Source organism: Atheta coriaria, unplaced genomic scaffold (genome assembly GCF_025399875.1).
Source record: "Atheta coriaria isolate IRGN ID8LTWV9N9 unplaced genomic scaffold, Caltech_Dcor_3.1 hic_scaffold_9_pilon, whole genome shotgun sequence".
Lineage (NCBI taxonomy): Eukaryota > Metazoa > Arthropoda > Insecta > Coleoptera > Staphylinidae > Dalotia > Dalotia coriaria.
Window position 1 is genome coordinate 2,583,691 of NW_027045451.1, and position 26,183 is coordinate 2,609,873.

At 36.8% G+C, this 26,183-nt stretch overlaps 6 protein-coding genes and 1 long non-coding RNA gene across 7 annotated transcripts; 4 read left to right on the forward strand and 3 right to left on the reverse strand.

Moving 5' to 3' along the window:
- The first annotated feature begins 1,460 nt into the window (after positions 1–1,460).
- Positions 1,461–10,361, forward strand: LOC135799761 (zinc finger protein 474-like). Its single transcript, XM_065312967.1, is given in 7 exon segments — positions 1,461–2,625; positions 4,205–4,321; positions 5,967–6,065; positions 9,049–9,193; positions 9,255–9,389; positions 9,392–9,472; positions 10,105–10,361. Coding segments are annotated over 7 exon segments (1,749 nt in total). The 5' UTR covers positions 1,461–1,602; the 3' UTR covers positions 10,254–10,361.
- LOC135798018 (probable peptidoglycan muropeptide transporter SLC46) lies at positions 6,162–8,845 on the reverse strand. The gene is made up of 5 exons (XM_065310674.1): positions 7,335–8,845; positions 6,976–7,077; positions 6,701–6,922; positions 6,490–6,646; positions 6,162–6,412 (listed from the first exon to the last, which is right to left on the reverse strand). The coding sequence occupies exons 1-5, from the start codon at positions 8,326–8,328 to the stop codon at positions 6,286–6,288; spliced, it is 1,602 nt and encodes a 533-aa protein (XP_065166746.1). The 5' UTR covers positions 8,329–8,845; the 3' UTR covers positions 6,162–6,285.
- A 1,449-nt stretch (positions 10,362–11,810) lies between the features above and the next one.
- Positions 11,811–12,566, reverse strand: LOC135799762 (lysosomal proton-coupled steroid conjugate and bile acid symporter SLC46A3-like). The gene has a single exon (XM_065312969.1). It carries the CDS (start codon positions 12,564–12,566, stop codon positions 11,811–11,813), a length of 756 nt encoding a protein of 251 aa, XP_065169041.1.
- A 373-nt stretch (positions 12,567–12,939) lies between these two features.
- On the reverse strand, positions 12,940–15,083 carry LOC135799016 (probable peptidoglycan muropeptide transporter SLC46). Its single transcript, XM_065312027.1, has 5 exons — positions 13,914–15,083; positions 13,756–13,857; positions 13,555–13,692; positions 13,252–13,492; positions 12,940–13,176 (listed from the first exon to the last, which is right to left on the reverse strand). The coding sequence occupies exons 1-5, from the start codon at positions 14,839–14,841 to the stop codon at positions 13,032–13,034; spliced, it is 1,554 nt and encodes a 517-aa protein (XP_065168099.1). The 5' UTR covers positions 14,842–15,083; the 3' UTR covers positions 12,940–13,031.
- A 621-nt stretch (positions 15,084–15,704) lies between these two features.
- On the forward strand, positions 15,705–16,943 carry LOC135799017 (neuralized-like protein 2). Its single transcript, XM_065312028.1, has one exon. The coding sequence runs from the start codon at positions 15,968–15,970 to the stop codon at positions 16,709–16,711; it is 744 nt and encodes a 247-aa protein (XP_065168100.1). The 5' UTR covers positions 15,705–15,967; the 3' UTR covers positions 16,712–16,943.
- Positions 16,944–17,301: 358 nt separating this feature from the next.
- LOC135797930 (eukaryotic translation elongation factor 2-like) lies at positions 17,302–22,025 on the forward strand. Its single transcript, XM_065310528.1, is given in 10 exon segments — positions 17,302–17,364; positions 17,479–17,653; positions 18,101–18,315; positions 18,485–18,678; positions 18,979–19,187; positions 19,411–19,670; positions 19,856–21,182; positions 21,400–21,481; positions 21,484–21,656; positions 21,889–22,025. Coding segments are annotated over 9 exon segments (2,532 nt in total). The 5' UTR covers positions 17,302–17,364; positions 17,479–17,650; the 3' UTR covers positions 21,958–22,025.
- A 516-nt stretch (positions 22,026–22,541) lies between these two features.
- On the forward strand, positions 22,542–24,204 carry LOC135797931 (uncharacterized). Its single transcript, XR_010549649.1, has 6 exons — positions 22,542–22,756; positions 22,921–22,980; positions 23,149–23,199; positions 23,403–23,457; positions 23,694–23,751; positions 23,995–24,204. It is a non-coding gene; the product is annotated as an uncharacterized lncRNA (long non-coding RNA).
- The last annotated feature ends 1,979 nt before the right edge of the window (positions 24,205–26,183 follow it).

The window sequence follows — 26,183 nt, forward strand, 5'->3', positions numbered from 1 at the left end:
AATTATCTTTTTAAATCAAGGACGCGCGCGATTTTGTCTGTTTTAAACAATGCGTTGGCTATTTTTGAAATTTTTTCGTCGCCGACATGCGGTGATAAAAAACCTATTAGAGATTATGCGTACATTAATGTACGCTGCATGCCTGGATGTTGATCAGACGCAGTAAATAAACAAATGCGGGAATGTGCGTGGAATAATTTACGCACTGTTGTTAAATAAAATGTTATTCCAGTAAAATATCACGACTATAACGGTACTTACGCAATTCGGAAAAATTTCCTTTATTTGTGCTTTATTTGTGCACATTAAACAATTGTATAAGCACGAACAATATTTACTTGTTAGAGGAACAAAAAAAAACAGCGTACAGTTAACCTGAGCGTATCAAATGATTAATGAATTGCAGGTGCAATTTTACGCAGTCCGTATAATTATACTCGTAATTAACAGGGAAATGCATTTAGTGTTTTCCGGCGTGGCGATAGCGCAAATGTGGAACAAGGTTGTTATTGTTTTCGGTATTAATCGATATTAAACAATGAATTTACTTACTTATATCTTCGTTACGTTGAGCAAAAGAGAGGTTATTTTATTTTTGAGCGTCATTTTAGTTTTACCTTTTTTATTTTCAAAAAAGAAAATTAAAGTATTCTTTGTTTGAAATTGCAAAATTACGAAACATTTGTTTATACCGGTTGTCACTTTCAATGATTAACTTATTATTGTTACGCTCAACACATTCCACATTCTCATAGACCAGCATGTTTGTAAATTTACCGGAAATTTATTTTATAGAATGTGCATATTAATATGCAATATCAGTTAATATAAGCATACGAATGTGGCACATAAAATTTAACTTTAATCCTCAAATAGAAATAAAGGTTATAGGTAAATAAAAAGCACAATAATGTAAATGAACAATCAATGATTGATTTTTTATTCAAATCAAACTGTCTATTTCACTTTCAAAATTGACATTCGAAACATCATCGCCATCATTTTCATATAATTTTTGGACCAATTTTGAACTACTACTAAATTATTATCCACGTGTCATCTCAATTCACCGAGGCGGGTCTTTTATTACATCGGAAGTTCACGGTTGATCTTATTATAACCGAACACGTAATAGAAAAACAAACAAAACTCGATTACTCCATAAATGCAACTTCGATCCGAGTTTGTCAGCGCTCAATGACGTCATTATATACCACAGCTTATTTGCATCGAAACATGGTTGAATGATTTTTATTTCCTCGTTGATACGTTGATACAGAGACAGAAGAAGACCAAATGCCTTTTACAGTAAGTAGTCCTCTGGCATTAGTCATGAATCGCGTGCGCGTCGCCATAGGTGGTGGGATTGTGACTACACCGTGTGACTACGTCCACCCCCTTGTGCTGGTTACCATCGGTTACCGTTTGTATGGATATTGTAAGTTTACCAGCGGCAAACGCACGCCGAAGTCGGTTGGTGCCGCACGTCGGTGGTCCGCGGTAATAATCGAAATATTCACGCGAAGCGTGATCACAGTAACCTCGAATGCAAATGCTCGCGTGATCTTGATTTGATTCAATTTTTTTCTACATCTAATCCAAATGCGTTGGCGAAATTACAAGCGAGCGCTGGACAATTCCCCGAAAACTTTCTTAGTGCTCCCGTTGTTACAGAAAAGTGATAAGAGTGCATCAAGTGATCGCAACGAGGACGAAATGAAAACCAATCATGGCCTACGTCTTTTCACCAAGACCTGGCCGAAGAAAACTAGTGATATTAATATTAATAATGAATTAAACAGTGAACACGATGATAACGATGATGAGTATAATCGAGAGCGGCCATTGACTGCGACATTAGAGCGTCCACAAGTCCTAGATGCGAAATATATGGACCAAATTGATATGTCGCTAATTCGGAAAGAATTTTTGGCGGTTGCGACAATATGTCGCGTGCCTTTAAGTAATATCAACCGTGCGGCGACCACTGTGCGCAAATCTCGCCATCGCACCGCGATTATAGAACGCCGGCGACCTTTACCGGTCACAAAATCCCCGGGGGAAAAGTCGAAGAAACAGCGCAAGCATGAAACACTCAGCGAAGCCGAAGCAAGCTGGGAGGACGAATCTTTATCGTCGGGACGCGAGACCGGCAAGCGCACAGCAGCGACACTCCTGCGGCCACCTCGGATCGTCACATCAGTCACATCGAAAAGCAAATTGCGAAAGCCGGCCGTGAGCGCCACCGCCGTCAACGCCGAGATCAACAATAACGCGAGTATTAGCAACAGCGTCAAACCGATATCGACAAAACTATTGCCGGAGCCGTGCACGACGTGCGGACGTCCCGACGCGCCAGAACGATTTCACAGCCATCCCACAACACCGCTCAAGCCTATTAGAAAATTAGAAATTAAGATTCCGACGAAAAATACGGTACAGAAACCTGTGGCGATTCGTTATAAATCAAAACTGGAGCCTAAGACGCCCGAAATTCCTGTAGAAATGGCGCCGATTGAGAGTAAAGTAAAATCGGCGAAAGGACCAAGGACTTTGACGTGTTACATCTGCGGGAGGGAATTTGGCACGGCGTCGTTACCATTGCACGAGCCCAAATGTTTAGAGGTGAGTAATTGATTTTTTTTAAACTTGCTATTTACGTGGGCAATGGTGCATTACAACAGGGGTTGTATTTTAATGGTGGGTGTATCGATTATATAATTAAGCGGTCGATGAGTCGCCCTTGCAATGTCATTATGGAATTTAATATTTATACTTCGATTATATCTATGTTGATACAAGCTGATTTTTTAAAATTTCTAGTTTTCACAGAAAAATTTCAAAATTCAAACAGAAAAACGTTAAAAAGATAGAAAAATATTAATTTTAAAGGTTCCCACTAAATTTTAAAACCATATTTTTTAATATATTTAAAATTTTGAAAATATTGGCAACCAGGATACTTTTTTTAGTTCTGCTACTGAATTTTGTCTTTTTTGGCCCTTTTTGGTCACCGAATATATATATTATGCCCAATTGTTACCTCAATACATTAAAATGATTTATACATGTTTATATTTGAACATTAACTCCAAAACAACAATTGGTAACGTTTTGCATTAGTAATATTTCTATTTTTAGACTTCTTAAATCATCAGCTGGTCCCATGTATAAATAATTAGCATATTCTTATATCGCCGTATTTTCTCACTTATAGAATCAATAACCTCTCTCGAATACGAATTTTCCTTCTTATTATTTATTAATTAGAGCAAATGCGGTTGTCTTTTTTTTAATGTCAACATGATGAATTCGAATTGTGTGAATATGCTTGATCCATTTTTAGCATGCTAACAAACAGTAGTCAAATCAAGGCATTCAGTCAAAGTAAGGATATTAAAAAAGAGTAATCGACTTTTACGTAACGCTACCTTTAATTATGGCTTTTGATGGATTCGTCTTTTGTAGTTTGGAGTGTTTTTTTTACATGGGTCATTATTGTAGCAAACAGCATTGTGCATATTGTTAGGATATAATAGATCTTTGAAAATTGTATAGAGAGGTTTTCAGACTATTGATTCTATTGGTTTTAGTTTAATTTTAGTGTTATATAAACGCGGTACTGAATTTAAATTGCTCGGTGTACTTTACTAATGCAGGTGTTGTTTGTGCATGATTTCGGGAATTGTAGAACATAAATATTTCTATTTTTAGTTTACTTTGCTGCAGTTAGATGTTGCTAGCTATATTGTTTTGGTATTATATTAGTTGAAACCTAATCTGAACACAACAACTTTCTTTACTATAATACGTATAAGATAAAATCAATAAAATGCATAAACAGCACTAAATTGCAACGCAAATAATAATTCCACACTTAAAACGTCAACGTGAATTAATTTTTTTTGCAATCTTTAAGTTTTGTGCTCATTACTTTTTTTTTTCAATTTGACCTATGACCTAGTGAACTACAAACATTTGCACCCTTTTCAACAATCTATCCGATTTTCCACAACTGAATAGAACCCAGGCCACGGGGCCGGAAGGAACCGCACATCTACTTCCGTTCTATCTAACTTTGTAACTCTGCTCAATTTACAAATACTTTTCAACTTGCAAACGTCAAAGGTTGTTTATTTCTTGACTTCTGGTACTTTAAACTAGTTGGTATAACATTTGCATAGTTCTCCTTATTTGTTTGTAGAAATGGGAGCGTGAAAATCGAAAATTACCGCGACAGTTGCAGAAGAAGCGGCCGATCAAACCTGACACGCCAATGACGAAGGAGGAATGGAATAAATTTGCATGGGAATCCGCACAGGTACTTGTAAACTAACGTATCACTCGTTTTATTCCAGAGTGACAGCATATTACACAATAATAAATATATTGGGGCAAATAAATATAAGGTGCTCATATAAGGTTTATACTCATACGCGTACTTAAAATCGATTAACGATTACCTACATGCGACCTTATCTAATGTCGCTTTTTTTATCACAACAAAAGTGTGAGTTTAATGGAGAAACATAAAAAATATACCAAGAGTTTTTATTAAAATAGAAATTGTTTATTTTAAATAGTTACGGTGGGTTTACTGCGATAGTTCAGTTATTATATAATTAATCGAAAAGTATTAAACTTTTATTAATGAAACTTTACAAATTCATCTGGAATTAAATTCTTTATCTAAGTATGTTTAGATTTTATTTATTGGATGATTTTATCAAAAGTTATCGAGGAAATTAGGTCAAGATAAAAAATATTTTCAAAATCAATTTGTTTTGTTTATAACATTTAGTATAACAATCTAAATATTATTGTTTAAGCACATTCTGATTAAGAATTTATATCTGATTCAATTACTGAAAGATTTATTAAAATATCACAAATATTTTTAGAGTAATTAATAAAAAAAACTGACATTTTATAAGGTTGCGTTGACTATAGAATGAATAGAATCCTATTCATAGTGTATACTTGTATACTGAATGTCAATGATATGATAATGAAAGCAGTCCACGTGCATGCGATGCACAAAGGACAAAGAAATAATGAGCCCGACAAATTGTCTAATAAAAAAGAGCGCCGTCTATGCGAATAATCAATTTTTGTTCGATTAACTTTGAACTTAACCGTCGCTTCACATTAGTTTCACTGCCATTTGTTTATAATTTAGTCTTTATTGCTTTTAAAATTTCTCTTCAATTGATGTGTGTGGATATAGTGAATTGAAAAGCACTAATGCATTGTCTATGTGAATAATTTATTCTTGCGTGAGACGCCGAATGCTACGAAAATAAAAGACGTTTAATGTGCGTCATACGACAATTTAAACAACAGGATAGTGGACAGGAAAAAAGAAGGCATTATTTATTGAGAAGGGGTGAATGTGGAATTGATCGGGGAGGGTGCGACAATGGACAATATTTTGGTCGTTATCGCGCTGTATGTTTGTTTGTTTCTTATAGATGACCGACATTATACTTTTAGACAAGGTTTTATGACCAGGGCTAGGTCATTATTGTTTGACTGTCAGTGTGATTCTAATCAGAAAATTAGTTTTTGGTGTATCACTTATTTTTGGGGAAAAGTATGCGTTTTTACGAGAAATTTTTACGTTTTATGCTGGGTTTCGATAATGTATGATAATTAAAGCGATTTGTAGGTTGCACATTCGAGGTTGCACCTAAGATTGATAACCAACAAGGTTATTATAGTGCTATGAATATGGTAAATCAAAGAAATCAATAAATTATTCCCACGTTAGGGTAATATGTTGAAGTTGAAAGGGCATATTTGCATAAATATATAGTATTATCTTTTGTGTTACAAGGAAAAATGCGCACATAATGAAAATCGTAATTAAATAAGGTCATAAATTGCTTTTATATTTGATTAGGCAAAGGGAAACCATAATATTTTGATATGGCAAATGGATTAAGTAATTTTTTCTTTCCCTGCAGGCTCAATTAATTTCGTGTAAAAATTGCCAACGAACATTCCTTCCCGATCGGCTGGAAGTTCACCTTCGCAGCTGTAAAGAACCCCAAAGAGGTCCTGTTGTAAGTATTAAGTATTGATTAACTAGATTATGGTTTATTTAATTATTATTTTATCAGGAACGTCGGTGGCGTTGAGAAATATTAACTTTCTTGAAACTTTTGTACATTTCCTTTTAATATATTTTATATTTTTATAAACTTTTCAGTATATGCATCAAATATTAATAGTAGTTATACATATTTATTAATATTACGTGTAAAATATTGAACGATGCACTTTTTATGATGGATGTTTATTGTTGTGTTTTACATTCTCTGAGGGTGGAACTAGAAGTAGTAATTTCATCTCTTGGCCTTTGTTCATTGCTTCTTCTCGTTCGTCGCGTTTATGTTCGTTGTATAACCAACTAAAAAGTAAAATAATATTAATATTATCGCGACAAAAGAAATAATGAACTAAAAACGTCTATTAATAATTACTTACATGAAAATAAGAACAGATGGAATGGTTAAAAATCCACCAGCCAAGAAAAATGCGCCTGGAAGGAAGCTTATCGTATGTTTATAGATAAAACTGTACATTGGACCGTACAGCAGTGGCATTAAAGCTTCCGAAACACCAAATAAGGAATAAATTTTCCCTTCAAGAAAAAATGATATTAAAAATTAATCAATAGGAAACATTAATTTCCTACCTAGTTCATCACCCGGTACAAGTTTTGATATAATTGATCTCATAGCAATAAACGACGTTCCATTAAGCATCTCCACAATGGCACCCAAATAAAATATAGAAGGAGTTGGCGCGAAGGCATAAACAAAACAAGAAAGAATTTTACTCATGCTGGAAATCATTCCTAGGAGCGCATCGTCCATTTTGAGGTGTTTAGATAAAATTACCAATGAGAATATTGTCCCTAAAATATATGATTCAATTTAAAAATAAGTAATTATTACTTATAATAATTACCAGCTAAATGTGCCAAAAATGTGAATGTACTGTAGATACTGTAATCAATTTCGTCCCATTGAAACTTATACCGTACAAACAGGTACATGACGTTTAATTCACCTGGAAAAAGATCAAACAGTTTGAAGAGTGTAAACATAAACACGAATATACGCAGTTGCTGATAATAATATAGACCAGTGGAACATAAGTCGAAAGAAAGAATAATAATAAGAAAGAACTGGATTTCCTTTTGTTTCTTAGTAAATATCCATGTTTACAAACAGTAATTATCTGTAAACATGGATAAAATGACCAATAAACAATATGTCAAGATAAAACTAGAATAATTAAGTATTGACACTTGATAAGGTACATACCATGCAGAGGTCCTATGATGACCATAACCAAAATCATAATAATACCGATACGCTTTTTTCTATTTCGGGCACCTTCTTTGAATGCAACTGCAAATGTGTCCTTGATATGTTTAATATCAAAGAAATCTGCTAAAAAGCCTCTTTGTTTCACATTTTTAACGTTTTCTTCATTTTTTTTAACAAATTCGATATCTTCTACTTGCTCAGCTGGTAATTCAACTTCTTTCACTCTTAACATTCCATACAAAAAGCCGATTATGTAAGCAGAAAGAGCTAAACTAAAAACTCCATAAAAACCGATTTGTTTGTACAGGATCCCGCTCAAAGCGATACCAATGGTAACGCTGACATTACTAAACAAATTCACGGCTCCTATGCGTAACGTTCTTGTCTCCAGGGTGGAAACACCACTTATATAAGCAAAAACTCCCATAAACATTGAAAACCATCCACCGGTCAATGCAGGTGGTACTGCCTCAGCAATCACATTGAAAACAATCGACAATTCGTTGAAATAATACGTGCAAATTAAAAACCCAGTCGCTGTTACCATTTCTCCGACAATCGGTAACATGATACACGGTTTCCGGCGATTATTTCGATCACTCCATGACCCAAGAAACATTAATAACAAAGAAGGCAAGAGACTTTGTATGATATTCTTGCAGGCCATTGCAGTGGCGACCAATTTCTGCACGGATTCTTCTTCTTCCTTAGAATAACCTGTTTTGTTACGCGCCGCCATTGCGTCACATATATCCGTATCATACCCCAGATCAACCCGGCAGGCTTTCTCCAGATTTAAATTCTGCATCGCCAGGGAAGCCATTACATTCGGTAGGACATAACAGACCATGATTGGTTCCACTGTGATGTTACTGAAAACCAAGCGGAATTTTTGGCACGCGGTCAAACCTGGTTCCGGTACAGCTGGCTCAGCGTCCATATCCTTGGAGGGTATTGCCTCCATGCTTATACTCTTCGCCAAATCCATTTTAATTGAGTTTTTATTAAGTTATTGGATGGTTTTAGTGGCTTTGTGTGCGCACGTGCATTTGTTTAATGGATGAGCGCACAGTGATCGCTGTTTGAGCTCAGTTCATTCAAAAACGCGAGACGCTACAAAGAAATTATCGCCTCTCAGCGGAGAGATAGCTCACTATCAATTGTTTGTTAATATTGTTTTTTCATTTGTTTATTGGCATCGGGTGTTGATAGCGACCGGCAAGAAAACGCGCGCTCAGAAATTAACTGTGTGTCTTTCACATGTACCCGAGAAGAACGAATAATGGCGTCGTGAGTCCGACGAAATTCGTAAGTTGCCTTGAATTTCGCGCTTATCATGTGTGTGCAGGAGCTTTTCGATTTTTTCTGAAGCAAACGGTTTTCAAATTCAATGCCAGCAAGTACTTATAATCCGGTAAAGCCAGAGGTGTATATTTTCGTAGAATGAGTAAAGGATTTTGATTTACATGGGGATTATGTTATTTTGTGGTAAAATATTGTGTAATATATTATATTCAAGGTACTGTATAACATATTGTCATTATGACATGTTATCGCATCGTGATGTTTACTCAATTTGTACGTTTGTCGAGCTTAGATGGAGTTAATCCAAGAAGTTGGTGTTTTTCCATGATGCGCTATTTTCTACTACTTTCAAGGATGAAATATTAGAATGTAATTTGTAATGTTGACATTATTGATATTTCAGAAATCGTCGAGTGTATCGGCAATCAGTGATTTATCACATAAGACTACCTTACCGCAGCCGATACCTGGACTGGTGCCATGTCCACATTGTGGAAAAATGTTTGGATCAAAATCTGTGAAAATTCACGAACCACAGTGCCTTAAAAATTACAAAAGGTGCAAAAATCCTTTTAAACAAATTTTATTTTATTTCTATGAAATTTACAGAAAAAGAAATGAAAGAAGCTGCGACATCTGAAGAGCGTCCATCATCTACCGATAAAAAACCTCACATGTTTCCTTGTTACCTTTGTGGTCGGTTATTTGGCGTCGCATCGATATACATCCACGAACCACAGTGTCTTAAAAATGGCGCGCCGAAAACGATAAACTACCGATTGAGAAGCGGCGGCCAACACCACCGAAACCAGATATTAAATTCACACGTAAGTTGCGCTTGGTTGAGCCGCTTTCCATCATGACGAAAACTTCATCCTCATCATCAACATCATCTACATCTATAAAAACAGGTGCTTACACACTTACACTAAAGAATAAACTGCACAAGCGGGTGAAAACTAATCGGGTCGTATTAAAATCGCTCAAGTCGTAATAATTACTAGTATTTCCACCAAATTGCAGCAATCATAAAACCAGGTCGTACGTTGTAAGGAAATACATCGTAAAGTTTTCTTACAAGCCGAAAGAAAGCGTGGTGAAATTATGATAGGGTCAACGTACTTAAATATTACACATACGTATAGAAAATGTTTATTCAGCGCAATAAAAAAGCGTAAATGAAGCATTTTTTGACCATCAACTTGAATTATCCGACACTGAATAATACAAAAGTATTGATTTTATTTTTCTATAAACACTGTCGAAAATAATCAATATTTCAAACATAGTTATGACGTTTATTGCCAGGGTGCAAGGATACACCCTCAAGGATTGCTGATCGATGAAGGTCATTGAACTCACAATCACTAATGATAAGTTCATACTCATAAGCACACTTATGCTTTAATTATTGAGGATGTGTTAGATTAGATGGCAAAAGAAAAATGCGTTTTTGCAGCCGATGGTAAAATCGACTTTCTCGCAACCGAGGAAGCCAACTGGCAATCGCATCTCGACCAACTGGTGCCGTGCCACCTGTGCAAACGCACTTTCAACCCTGATCGTGTCGATGTGCACGAGCGTAGCTGCAAGGGGCCGCCAACATAAACCACATCAATTTTCATCGACATGCGATTAACATGCACCACTACCACAACCACGCCACGTGATATCCTACATTGTGACTATTGACTATCAATACAAAACTAAGACGACGTTAACGTTTATTATAAATAGGCAATATTACTACTACAACTAATAATACTAATACTACATAATACAACAGTTAATTAAACAATAAGTTTGCTGTGAATGTAATCTGGTTAATACTCGTATGTGGTGTCGAAGCGATAAGACTTTTTTTTTTGTTTCCGAAGACGAAAAAATTGATTCGGTTGTGTTTGTATGTAGTTTTATCAGCGGGTGATTAAAATATATATTTTTCATAACATGAACTTGAAATTTTAAGTAAACAATAATAATAATAAGGTATTAATAAACTAATAACATGTTTTAGGTTTTTTTTCTGGTAGTAAATGATAACTGTTTGTTTTGTTTGTTAGCGTCTGGTGGTGTTGATTTTGTTGGCACGTTTCATCGCATTTGGGAAAACCATCTCAACGAGTTAATTCCGTGCGAAAAGTGCGGCAGGACTTTCTTTCCAAATCGTATTGAGACGCATCGAAAAGTATGCCGGGAATCATCCACATCCAAGTTTTTAAAGCCTTTTACATGATTTTATTTTGATTATATTTATTAATTGCTTTTTTCATTGGCAATTGGAGTTAATTCTGTATTATTAACTTTTTTATTTTCTGTAGTTTTAGGAATGGCACCAGTTTTAATATCATGTTGATTTTCTAGATGTAACCAACTAAAATGTGATTTTTAGTAATTTTTTATAGTTTTTATGTTGATTTTAATTTACTTACTAAAATATTAGAACAGATGGTATTGTAAGTAGGCCACCAGCAAGGAAAAAGGCCCCCGGAACAACATCAATGGTTAGTTTGTAAATAGATGTGTACATTGGACCGTAAAGCAAAGGAGTTATCGCTTCACACACGCTGAATATCGAATAAATTTTCCCTAGCTCGTTTGCTGGTACCAGCTTCGAGATGATTGTACGCATGGCTATAAATGATGAGCCATTAAACATTTCCACGATTGCTCCGATATAGAACACTGTAGGCGATGGAGCAAAAGCGAATACTAGCGATGCAAGGATTTTACTTGTGCTGGACAACATTCCAAGCATGGCGTCGTCGAATTTTAAGTATTTTGAGAATAACATCAATGAAAAATTCCTCCTGCAACATAAATCATTATTAAAATAGTTAATAGTTAATTTATTAGCATTTTTAATAATAATTACCTGCTATATGGACTACTGCATAAAAAGTATTATAGATACTATAGTCAATTTCATCCCATTCATATCGATATCTTGTAAACATATACAAAACATTATGTTCTCCAATCATAGGCCCGATAATAACCACAACTAGCAACATAATAGCTAAGATTCGTTTGCGTCGATTACGTTCACCCTCTTTAAACGCCACCTGAAAGGTATCCTTGACAATTTCAGGATTAAAAAAGTCAACCAAAAGGATTTTTGGTTCAGCGTTAATATCCTCCTCAATTTTGTATCTTTGATGCGTATCATGGTGTAAAAATTCCGAAGGTGTACGCGGATATTGTTAATACATAACAACCGTAAAAACCAAGTTTGTAGTAGAGTACACCGCAAATTGCCGAACCAATTGTCCCAGCGACGGTAATGATTAAATTCACAGCGCCTACACGCACTGTACGCTCTTCCAAGGTGGTTACACTGCTGATGTAAGCAAAAACGGCCATGTCTATTGAATGCACACCTCCTGTCAAAGCAGGTGGCAGCCCTTCGATGAACACATTGTAGATAATTGGCATTTCATAAAAGAAGTATGTGCTTATTGTTAATCCAAGTACTAATACAACTTCTCCGAATAATGGTAGGATTATACATGGTTTACGTTTCTGATGGCGATCACTCCATGATCCTAAGAATAAAACTAGGATTGTTGGTATGACGCTTTGCAGGATACTACGATATGCCATTGCGGATGCGACGTATTTTTGCACAATGGCTTCGTCTTCTTTGGCATAACCTGTCTCGTTGTGCACTGCCATCGCATCACAAATCGATGTTGTATAATTGAGATCAACACGGCAGGCTTTCTCAAGATTTAAGTGTTGCATTGCCAAGGATGCCACCACATGCGGAATATCGTAGCAGAGCATGATCGGCTCCACGGTGATGTTTGTCGCCACCATTTTGAATTTTTCACTGAATGTGTAAACTCTTTCCGGTTTGTTGTCATTTTCGACGGTTTCACTCTTCACTTGATTTAAATGCGATAATTCACTGGTTTCCATGATTGCTTAATACACAAGTTGTGTGCGATTAAAATCTATTCATTTTTCGAGTGCTGATAAACAAGTTACGCAGTTATCAAATGATAAGCTGGTAAGAAGCGCAGATCGCAGAGGCGGGCGCGACGCCAGACTCGAAATTAGATTACGGCTTAACATGGTTTAAAGTTGGCACATGCCTGGCTTAACTACTGCTTTTCGGTCAAAGCAAACAGTAATTTGTCATTACGGCGGATACACATTGTTATGAAAAAAACACATGATGCGCATTTTTTAAAAGTTGATTCGCAGAAACATCTTGGTAATTGACCATTAACAATAATTATTATTATATAACCGTGATGATGGCGCGTAAATGCAAAAAATAGACAAGTCGTTATCTTAAACAATTTTAATGCATTTAATAAATAAATAAAATATTTTTACGCAAATATATGAATTAATAATAAAATAACATTCTGGTAGGTATCATGTAGATGTTGGTTTCGCAATGCCATTCGAGGTGCCATTTGTTTTACCGTTATTTGATGTTTTCTCTAACATTGCCGTCGCTTCGTCGTTTTTCTTCTCTGCATCGAGCCGCAAATCCCTTTTGTGCTCGAAGTACAACCAACTGAAAGTGACCAATTAGTCGCGCTGATCAGCAATTGATGCACAATGAAAAACGTGAAAAGGATGTCCCACATACCCGAACATTATTACTGATGGCACGGTTAGGATGCCGCCGGCGATGAAAAACATGCCCGGCATGAAGTTTATCGTATTCTTATAGATGTAGCTGTACATAGGGCCGTAGACCAATGGCATTAGGGCTTCACACAAGCCAAACAACGAATAGATTTTGCCTAATTCATCAACCGGCACTAGTTTTGATATTATCGAACGCATGGCAATGAATGATGTGCCATTAAACATTTCAATTATTGCACCTTGAATTATGTCATTATTTTGATGGTTATTGCTTTGAGGTTAGGTTATGAGCGCTACTTACCGCAGTAAAATATTGTTGAATTTGGTGCGAATGCATAGACGAACGATGAGAGGATTTTACTCATGCTCGAAATCATGCCTAAGAGTGAATCGTCTAACTTCAAGTATTTCGAGAAGAACATCAACGCAAACACGGTTCCTAAATTACACCACAGTAATACTAATTTACAGATATCTGTAAAAGTTTTTGGTTGTCACTTACCAACAATATGTACGATGGAATAGTACGTGCAGAAAATGCTATACTCAATTTCGTTCCAATGAAAAGTGTAACGTACGAACATGTACCACACAACAAATTCACCTAAAATTTTAATCACATAAAACAACTTATTGCAGTTTCTAGCACAAAATGCACACCGTGAAGGGGTCCTATGATAACCATAACCAAAACCATAATAGCTAAAATCCTAGCCTTTCTGTTACGCTCACCAGTTTTGAATGCAACGTTAAAAGTGTCTTTTACTAGACTCCAATTGAAAAAATCCAAACAAAAGTTTTTCTTCTTTTGATTTTTCCTAGTTTCTACTTCGTCTTGGGATTTTTCTGGCCATGGTGCTTCCTCTACACACGTGTGCCCATAGTACAACCCGGTTAGATATATAACAATTGAAATAATGTACACCCCGTAGAAACCTAGTTGAATATACACAACTCCACTTAAAGCCATTCCCAAAGTATAACAAAGACTCCACAACATATTCGCCGCCCCAATTCGTACGGTCCTAGTCGCTTCCGTGGTAATACAACTGATGTGTGCATACAATGCCATTCCAAACGCATATCCACCCCCGGACATCACAGGTGCAATGCCATCGATGATCACGTTGTAAATCACGGTCATTTCATAGAAGAAATATGTTGTTAACCAGAATCCCATTACGGTTGTAAGCTCACAGACTAATGGTAGCATGATCCATGGTTTACGCCGGTTGTATCTGTCACTCCACGATCCAATAAACAGCAACAACACTGATGGTATCACTGATTGAAGAACATTTTTGTATGAAAACATAGTAGCGACGTATTTCTGCACTTCTGCTTCGTCTTCCTTTTGATATCCGCTTGAGTTATGCACGGAAATGGCGTCGCAGATGGTCTCGTTCATTGCGAGATCGACTCGACAGGCTTTTTCGAGGTAAAGTTGTTGCATGGCGAGGCTGCCCAAGACGCCTGGAATCACATAGCATATGATTATCGGCTCGACGGTGATGTTGGTCAAGACGATGCGCAGTTTCTCCGCCAATGTGTAATTCGGCTGCTCGTCTTCATTCTTCGCCGACGCCATGTTGCAGGATCAAATGGACACGGATACCATGGACACGCGCACTTTTTTCGATTCAAGTTTTATTGCAATCGCGCCACGCTCGTCTGAGTGCATTCGGCGAGCGCTTTAATTCGTTTAACTTGATAAACGGTGCGATGCGACACGCCAGACTCGCGCCTGATGACGCCGTCAGGACTTAAAAAGTCCAAACTCACAACAAACGAGTAATCACCGCGTGTGTTCACACTTGAAGAGAGGCGAGACGATGCTTTCAGTAATCTTCAAAATAACAACCGCTTTTAAGTGCTCCAGATTAGAGTGGTGAATTTCCCAATCCACATTAAAACAGTATTGAAAAAAAAAATTGTTTATTTACTTAGTTAATTGAACAGCTTTATTTTGTAATTTTTGGTTTTTAAACTGTTTCGGGGAATACAAAATTGTAATTTTTGCGTTAGGGTAAATGCGCTAATAAGTTTTAAATGCGAAAATTATCGTCATCCTCAATTTTACATTTTAGGCTACTTTAGGAATTAATGTGTGTGCTTGTACAGCAAAAGCTAATGCGAATTAATTCGGATAATTTGATATGACAAAACTTTAACTCGTAACTTTGAATATTTTTGAATTCTCATTTATTTGCTTATCTTACTGTGTACCCCCTCTATCGGTGGTACTTTGATGCCATTCGTTGATAACAACTTATGTCAATATTTATTATTACATTTTTTGCCCATGTTTTGTGTTTGTTGCTATTCTTATCAAAATGGCGGATGATATTAACAAATAAGCTTATTTTGAAAGCATTTTGAAATTCTTATCTACAAACTGACAAAACTGCGGATTTTTTAACAATTACAAACAAAAAGACTGACATAAGTTTCAAATTACGTCAAATTATAAATCATCTTTCATTTTGACGCAAAACTTTTCCTGTTTTGTAATCTTCATCTTCTGCTCCTTCCTTATTCTCATATTGACAGCCTAGTCAAGTGAAAGTAAAGAGGTTATGTTATGGTTGACTGTAGAACAACACGCAATATTGCAAGTTTGAAAAATGGAACACAGTGTTTTCCATCGAAATATCAACTAATTAATGTGACGTGATAAACCGTGTCGTCAATTTCAATTTGCAGCATTCGTAACGATGTCCGACCGGGTGACGGTCACCCGATTTCATCCATACCACGGTGAAAACATCCTCCTCACACACGACAACACAGTCGCATATCGTAAGAAAAGTTTCGCAAATGCGCTCACATTCAGCGAGAAACCACTCTTGCCTGGTGAAATATTTGTGATCGAAATCGAACAAATCGAGAGCGGCTGGAGTGGTCATCTGCGTATTGGTCTTACCCAATTAGACCCCGATACGGTATTCACAGACAAAGTGGAGCCGCGGTTCGCTCTGCCAGATTTATCCTCCAGAGGCACAACATGGATATATGGTATATCAAAGGCTTGGAATCATTTTTTCACGTATGACCCCGGCTTTAAACTAAGCCCGCATGATAATCGAATCAGGACATCCAGAGGCACAGTACCACTGAGTTTATTGAAACCTTCAAAACAAATTCTACCAACAGATATCTACAGTAGGATTGGTGTTATGTACATTCCAACATCTGATAGTCTAGCAAACATGCATTATATTATCAATGGAGAGGATCAGGGAGCTTGTGTAACAAAGATTCCCTACAGAGAAGCACCACTTTATGTTGTGGTGGACGTGTATGGGGCCACGAAAAAAGTGCGGATAATTCAGTTGTACGGAGTGCGAAGTTTGCAATCCGCGTGCAGGGAAGCTATTTTGTTGCGCATCACGCAGAAAGATGTGCCCAACCTGCCTCTTCCTAATGTTCTTAAAGAGTATTTATTAGAAGACCTGTAAGATATGTCGTTATTAATGTTTAACTTAAACAAGACTGTAAAATATTTGTTCTACATACATATGATATAATTTTAAAACTATTGTTTTTTACAATACTCAACTAGTTATAACTGCATACTTATTTCAATATTTTTCTTGATATTATATGTACAAATTTATATTTTGATGAAAAAGAAAATAATTAGTGTATAAATGAATTTTTATCAATATAAATGAGTGAATCCTCAACAAAGTGCAATGATTTGTAGATGTTAACATTGTTAATCAATGAATTATAAACATTTTGTATTCCTTTATAAAATTAAGATTCCAGTTACATTTTCTATTTCCCGATTGAGGTATATTTGGTTGCCTACTTCGCATCAACGCACAAATATTTATTTTTTATTACTTTTGTATAACTTTAGTTTAACGGATATTTTTACTCCATAATTATTTCTCGTTGGTAGTTAGAATAAAAATTGCATGTTGTTATGCAATTTTACTTGTGATAATATAACACTAAAAGTATATTTCAACATGTTGCATTGTTTGCAGCAATGAGGCATTGCACATGCGTGAAATAAATACCCTACAAAGTTTGGAAGGGAAGATATAAAAGGCCGCACAACAATTTTCAAACCCTCTTTATCTAAGATCCGTCCGTACTGAAGGTAAGATTAGTGCATAACGCCGCTCAGTTAATTTTAACCGATTTCGTTGCATCTTGCAAACGATTGCTTTTCTTATTCCCACTCTAAAAGTCGTGTGTTTCGTTTGCTTCGTAGGTCATCGAATCTCGGTCGCTCATTGGTCGAGACATTGCGACTAGTGGCGACCTCATCCAGCTAGTCCACTTCGTGGCAAGAGTTCTAGCTTGGCTCTTCCTTTTCACGGGCTGTGCGCCATAACTGGCGTTCGTGTTTTTGACTGTGCTAAACGAATCAAGGAACATCCAAGATGGCAAGTATTTTTTTCAATATATAACACAACAGAAATGTGCGGCGTGTTTCACTGCGTCGATACGTGTGCGTATTTGAACCAGATGGCTTTTTGTTTCGCGAAAAATCGACGCGTTGTGTGATGTTGCACAAGAATGCGAAACTCGTTGAAGGCTATAAATATGGAACTGCATCGGCATCGCGCTGTTTATCATATTCGAGTCGTCTGTGAACGATATACTTTCGAACGTCAGCTTTACTCGTGGCACTTGAAATTTTAACACGGTTTATATTTTGTGTCTGATATATTTTACATTTAATTCATAAATATGGTGAGTTACTATGTGGAGAGTTTTCTATGGACGCATACGATAAGCTGCAACCGCACACATGCTGCATGCTCCGTCGACATGTCGATATTATCAACCATATTGTTGAACCAACGCTAATATGTAGTTTCTAATTGCAGGTTAACTTTACCGTCGACGAAATCCGTGGCATGATGGACAAGAAGCGGAACATCCGTAACATGTCCGTCATTGCTCACGTGGACCACGGCAAATCCACGCTGACTGACTCTTTGGTCTCCAAAGCTGGTATCATTGCTGGTGCCAAGGCTGGTGAGACCCGTTTTACCGACACACGTAAGGATGAGCAGGAAAGATGTATTACCATCAAGTCGACGTAAGTTTCATTTTATATTCACTTAATTCATAAAATGATGATTTGTTCACAGACCTGTTCTGTAAAAGTATTGAAGATAAAATAACAACAAACTGATTATTACTTTTTCATAATTTTTAATTTGTGTAGATATCAAATCTGAAATCTAATGGTTTCAATTTTATTTTAGCGCTATCTCCATGTACTTTGAACTGGAAGATAAGGATTTGGTGTTCATCACCAACGCTGACCAGCGCGAAAAGGACGTGAAGGGTTTCTTGATCAACTTGATCGATTCTCCCGGACACGTTGACTTCTCTTCTGAGGTAACTGCTGCTCTGCGTGTGACTGACGGTGCTTTGGTCGTCGTTGACTGCGTTTCTGGTAATTTTGATTTTATTTAACATTTCTTGTGGAAATTAGAACATACCTTCCAGCACATTTGAGTTTTTCTGTAGCACGCGTTAAGTACGATTTTTTTGCACTTGCGTTTGCGAAGACAGAAAGGCAGTGCGCTATGGAAGAAGATTATATTTGCGATTGTGGATAAACGCTGCCACAGGACCTCTATCTTTATGTTCGGTTGGGGCATTTGCTACGACATGATCGCTACACTCGCAAAATATTTTTCTTTTAATTTATTTTGTTAATAGACAGATGTTTAATTGCTGTTTTTTATTTAAGGTGTGTGCGTACAGACCGAAACTGTACTGCGCCAGGCCATCGCCGAACGTATCAAGCCAATTTTGTTCATGAACAAGATGGACCGTGCTCTTCTTGAGCTGCAATTGGACTCTGAGGAATTGTACCAGACTTTCCAGCGTATTGTGGAAAATGTTAACGTAATCATCGCCACCTACTCTGACGACAGCGGTCCAATGGGTGAAGTTCGCGTAAGTTATTTACTTTACTTGCCAGCATGCACCGAGTTCATACAGGTTGTTCAAACATTCCATGTTTTTGCAATTAAGAAAGGGCTCGAATAGTGAACGTTCAACATTTGCCTTGCATTGGACGATTTATGTTCAATGCGATTTCCTAGTTTGAAGACAATCATAATAATTCTAGTGAGTTTTTATTATTTAGTTATGATTTCAAGTGTATTGCTTTTATTAGGTTGACCCCAGCAAGGGTTCAGTTGGTTTTGGTTCCGGTCTGCACGGCTGGGCCTTTACCCTGAAACAATTCGCCGAGATGTACGCCGAGAAATTCAAGATCGACGTCGTTAAGCTAATGAACCGTCTTTGGGGTGAGAACTTCTTCAACGCCAAGACCAAGAAGTGGGCCAAGCAGAAGGAAGACGATAACAAACGTTCTTTCTGCATGTACATCTTGGACCCCGTCTACAAGGTGTTTGACTCCATCATGAACTACAAGTATGTATTGCGTTTTAAAATTATTTATTTTCTTGAATTAGATTTTATATGATGATTGTTCAATCACAGACCTGTTCTGAAAAAAATTGATGACAAATAAGAACGGCCAACTGATGTATTTTAAGACCGTTCTCAGTCTTTATGTCTTCTAGAACCCTTAACTAATTTGAGCTGTATTCTTTTAGGAAAGAAGAGTACGAAGCGTTGCTCCCGAAATTGGGCATCACTCTGAAACACGAAGATAAGGACAAGGATGGCAAGCAACTGTTAAAGGTTGTAATGAGGACATGGTTGCCTGCTGGTGAAGCTTTGCTTCAGATGATTGCCATTCATTTGCCGTCGCCGGTCGTCGCGCAAAAGTACCGTATGGAGATGTTGTACGAAGGCCCTCATGACGATGAGGCCGCCGTCGGTGTCAAGACCTGTGACCCGAACGGTCCCCTTATGATGTACGTGTCCAAGATGGTACCGACATCCGATAAGGGTAGATTCTACGCTTTTGGTCGTGTCTTCTCTGGCAAGGTCGCCACCGGTCAGAAGGCTCGCATCATGGGCCCCAACTACGTTCCCGGTAAGAAGGAAGATCTCTACGAGAAGGCCATTCAGCGTACCATCCTGATGATGGGACGTTACGTTGAAGCCATTGAAGATGTGCCATGCGGTAACATCTGTGGTCTTGTCGGTGTTGATCAGTTCTTGGTGAAGACCGGAACCATCTCCACTTTCAAGGACGCCCACAACATGAAGGTCATGAAGTTCTCTGTATCACCTGTTGTGCGTGTTGCTGTCGAACCCAAGAACCCAGCTGATTTGCCCAAACTTGTGGAGGGTTTGAAGCGTTTGGCTAAATCCGATCCTATGGTGCAATGTATCATTGAAGAGTCTGGTGAGCACATTATTGCCGGTGCTGGTGAGTTGCACTTGGAAATTTGCTTGAAGGATTTGGAAGAAGACCACGCCTGCATTCCAATTAAGAAATCCGACCCTGTTGTCTCTTACCGTGAGACAGTCAGCGAGGAGTCCGACCAAATGTGCCTGTCGAAATCGCCCAACAAGCATAACAGGTTGTTCATGAAGGCTTGCCCCATGCCCGATGGCTTAGCCGAAGATATTGACAATGGCGAGGTCAACCCACGTGATGACTTCAAGGTGCGCGCTCGTTACTTGTGCGACAAGTACGACTACGATATCACCGAAGCTCGTAAGATCTGGTGTTTCGGCCCTGACGGCACAGGTCCCAACATCTTGCTTGATTGTACCAAGGGTGTGCAATACCTTAACGAAATCAAGGACTCTGTCGTCGCTGGTTTCCAATGGGCGTCCAAGGAAGGTGTCCTCTCTGAGGAGAACTTGCGTGCGGTGCGTTTCAACATCTACGACGTTACCCTGCACGCTGACGCCATCCATAGAGGCGGTGGCCAGATCATTCCAACCACTCGTCGTTGTTTGTACGCTTGTCTGATGACTGCTCAGCCCAGGCTTATGGAGCCCGTCTACCTTTGCGAAATTCAGGTATGTTTTTCTTTGTTAATTCTTGAATACCCCACACAACTAAGCCGGCCGTGCTCGCATCATAGAGTGGGCAAGGTGTGCTCGTAGTGGGAACATTAAACTCTTTTCATGTGTATGGTTACGTTTTTTCCATGGACGATAACCAAAGGACGATCAGAGACAATTTCACTCACAAAGTTCTTCTCTGCGTTTTACTAAAGTTCATTTTTATTCTTAGTGCCCCGAAGTCGCCGTTGGTGGCATCTACGGTGTATTGAACAGACGTCGTGGACACGTTTTCGAGGAACAACAGGTCACAGGTACCCCATGTTCGTCGTCAAGGCATACTTGCCCGTCAATGAGTCCTTCGGATTCACCGCTGATCTTCGCTCCAACACTGGCGGACAAGCCTTCCCGCAATGCGTCTTCGATCATTGGCAAGTGCTGCCTGGTAATCCCATGGAACTTGGAACGAAGCCATACCAAATTGTGCAGGTATGTTGGAAAATCAAAAATAACTTAATTGAGCCACAAACAGACAACGCTGATTGATTTTTTATGCAATCACTGTTCGCGTTTGTTGGCAGATCAACCGTCCTTAAAGTTTCGGTATTAGAGTTTATCTCTTTTGCCTGAATAGGGAGACGAACAGTTTCTTTTAGCTTTATTTAATTTTTTGTGTGCTCTCGTTCTAGCGAGTTCCTATATCTTGCGTTTTCTTTTGCAGGACACGCGTAAACGAAAGGGTCTTAAGGAAGGTCTGCCCGACCTTGCTTCCTACTTGGACAAAATGTAAACATCGGGGTGTTAGGATCTGTACAAAGTTTGAAAGATTCAAAATAAACTACAAAATCGATAAATTAACAGCGAAAAGTATCGAACTCAGCAATTACTCACATTTTAAACGCAGATCAAAATTACGGTACCGGCTGAACAACATTACCATACTTTTTATTATTTTAACTCTGAACACAATGCGGAAGATAATTACGGGATTATTAATTTAGCTGCAAGGGTAAATGAAGCTTGATTTTGATTTCCAGTGAATAGAGTGAACTTATATTTTTTATCTATTCAATTTAATTAAGCCTAGCACAAGTCGTGATCGATAGAAGAGGGAGATATACTTCAGAAACTATGAACTTTAATATAAACATAAAACACAGTTACTTTTTAATTTATTTAACATGAAAACAATTTGAAATTTGAAGTGACTCGATATGTTAATTTGTTTTTAAGGCAATAAATTTCACATTTTTATTGTTTATTTTTATATTTGATTGCAATTTCATTCAGCGAATGCAAGGATTTTTTTACAACAATATTAGGAGGGGCAGTTACATCTGAAGAATTGTGAGTATAAATTTATATCTTATTCTTAACTATCTCTAATATGATGATTGTTCAATCACAGACCTGTTCTGAAAAAAATTGATGACAAATAAGAACGGCCAACTGATTAATACTCATCGCTTATTTTGTAATAATTTAAATGTGCAATATTTTGATCTTTAAGTATTGTTTCAGGTTCTCCCATAGATTGGATTTGTTTTTGGTTAATTCTTCCCATCTACGAGTGCTACAATCGCAAACAGGTAAATAACAATTATATTAAATTAAACGATCTTTTGATGATGATATAGTTAAGCCGGAAATTACTTTGATGGTGTCTTAAAGCTCAACAGGACTGATGGTCTTTATCCTGTTCGTTTTTTTAATGGAGAAACTCTGTAATATTAATTGTTTCTTCCTGTTGCAGATGTTAATGTGTTCTATCAATTGTGATTTCCGCCACCATCAAACCTAATTAAAATAATAGGTAATTTCTTCTTCTAATACTATTTAAAAAAAAATCGATTAACTGATGATACAATTAACTCCATAAAGAACTTTGATGGCAGTTAAAGCTCAACAGGACTGAAGTTCATTTTTATAATTCAAATTTAAAATTGTTATGATTCTGTTATTAATGAAGTTGATCTTTCAGATGACTACTTTTGAGGATAATAACATTCCTGCCTCATCGTTGTTTTTTTAGGTAAGTCATCGGAATTAAATATTTTATTTGAGATTGCAAGAACAGTTTTTGTTTTGAGTATTAATGATGACAAACTTCAGACTGAAGTGATTTACAAATAGTATTTTACAATGTTTCTTACCAAAAGGATGCTGATAGCAATATTCACCTAATTTTTTGTGTTTAGTTAAAAGCAAATTAATATCATTTTGTGTTACTTTCAGGTGTTTTCGTTTCCTATTCAAGATGTTACAATTGGGATGACCAGAATTCTAAATGGTAATTATAATTTTTTAAATTAATCAGTTCACGATGAAAACTATTACCATTGTTTTTGGTAATCATACTAGATTTTTAAAGTTCAATAATTTACTGATGAAAATATTTTAAATTGAAGTAATTTACAAAGAGTATTTTACAATGTTTCTTTCCAAAAGGATGCTGATAACAATTCATAACCAAATTAATGTTGTTGGTGTAATACCAAATTTTATAGTTTTTTGTTCTAATTTCAGATGCTTTGATTTTCTCTTCACCAGAATCTCTCAATTGAGGTTGCCAGGATTATAAATGGTAATTATTATATTTTTTACTTAGAATAATAGGTTCATGATGGCAAATATTGTCACTGATTTTTATGAATTGTACAAGGATTTATAAAGATTAATAATTTAATGATGAAAATATTTTAAATTGAAGTAATTTACAAAGCGTATTTTACAATGTTTCTTTCCAAAAGGATGCTGATAACAATACATAACTAAATTTATGTTTTTAGTTTGATAACAATTTTATACCATTTTGTTTCACTTTCAGATGTTTTGGTTCCCTCTTTTCGGTCCGGTTCCCGGCCAAGGTGATTCGAAAGCACAGAAGAATGAAGATGATAAATATCGCCATTATATCCTGCCATTTTTGTCTTTGAGCTTAATTATACAAAAAAAATATGCGAAACTTCTGTTTTAAATTAAATTCAGCTGACGTGCATTGATATTGGCTGGGATACAAATATAAATTAATTATGTATTTTTCTTGTATAACTTTTAGGGGGGTGTGTAAAACCGTATTTTGTGTAGAATTGTTGAATTATCGTGTCCTGGGTTGTGTCCACAACCTTATTTTCTGGTGTAAGTGGCGTAGAATATTTTATTAAAACTTTGATTTGAATGTTAATCGTCCTGTGTCACGATTTATAAATGTTGTTTTAATACAGTTTCTACTTCGAGTCCGAAATAATAACTATTTACTTTACCTATTTCTTGCTTTCTTTTGCAATATTTTTTAGTTTAGACGATATTCACTTACGAAAATCGTGGAAATAAGTTATCAAGCCCATTTTTTCATATGAATTAAAATTTCATCTCTTAGATTTCCAATTTAACTGTCTTATTTTATTGAGTGTTGTTAGTAGATTAAGACTGCGATTTGTCCCTTTCTCACAGTTTTTAGTTTTTAATCTATAATATGTTCTAGAATCTAGATTTGACCATGTGTTAAGTTTGTGTAAAAGTTGATCATGACGGGAAATATCACTTTGCCTGGAAAACACACCATATATCTTGTACCAATGGAGCAAATCACAACATTTTGGATTCCTATGATACTTAAGAGTTCCTTAATAACTTACGCGTCTTCCCTACCCTTTCAACCTTCTACGTGTTCTAAAAATGGCTTTATTAATGACATTATTTTCACATTTCAAAAAGTTGGTTTAGATATCGGCCTGTATCTCGTGAACTAATATACATTTTGTGCGTTTCTAAAGGTCATGTTATAGTTTAAGAGAAGATCTACTTGTTAATTGTTAATATGTATTGCATACAAATGGAAACACGTGGAAACATTAATTATTAATTATAATAGTCTAAATTGTGGGACTAGTATCTGTCGCATTCTTAGATGGCACTAGCATGCACTAAAAATCATAAAATCGAGTTATACGGCTTATTTTTGTATTTATCGACAAACGTGGGCACGAGAATAGTTTTGTATACAATGCTGTTATCTGCGATTCGGTGTCAACAATGTTTTTAACGCATGTGTCCCGCGCGCTGTCTCCTAGCGCCGCATCAACTTGCTGCATGCAGTTTAGTTTAGATCACAGGTAATGTGCCTATTGCAAATTCGCGCACGAGGTCGCGTGCCATCGACGCGCAGTCGACTTTGCGCATCTATTGCAACTCGCTCACAAGGTCGCGTGCCTTCGACGCGTCGTCTTTGCGCACCTCTTGCTTTCTTATCATATACTGTCCCGTCGTTGTTTACGCAGTTTCGGCATGCACTATCGGTGGATTGCAGCCAGTTTCGTGCCGGTCGCTGGTTGATTCAGTAGTGTTTTGAGAGACTTATATCGTTTATTCGGACTTTAATATTCTAAAGTGTTATATTCGAATATCAATCGACAATCGACTATTTATTTGTACTTTGCGACTATAGTAATTTGTTTAATGTTCGGAAATGCCGGTTTTTGATCGCGTTTGTTATGTATATTACAAGTCACGTGATAGTGGATTTGATAACATTCTTCACTCGGCGTTGTGTTTGGTGTCAGTTACTAAATTAATCGAATATATATCGCTCCCATGTTGATTCTTACCATCAAGAAACATTCATCAGGCTCGTGTAAGTCTTTTTAACTAAACAGCACAGATTGTTTATTTTGTGTTGATTGTTAATTATAACATAATTCAATTGTATGAAATATTTTTGTTGTAATTTATGTTTTCGCTTAGTTACAGCACTCGTTGTGCCTGGCAGCCCGATAAGCTATACACTGGTAAGTTTATATTTTAATTCAATTATATTTTTCGGTAAAATTTACATTTGCTTATTATAAACAAGTTTTCTATATATCACGTACTATCTACGTGCAGGGTGGTTAAGAGGGCGGGGGGACAACCGGGATAAATTCCCCGTGCCCCGGCTGATCGCGCTTAAATCGCAAACACAAAAAAATTAGCAAGAGATAATTCCATAACGCGAGTTATATTGAAAGTTGTGTGTGT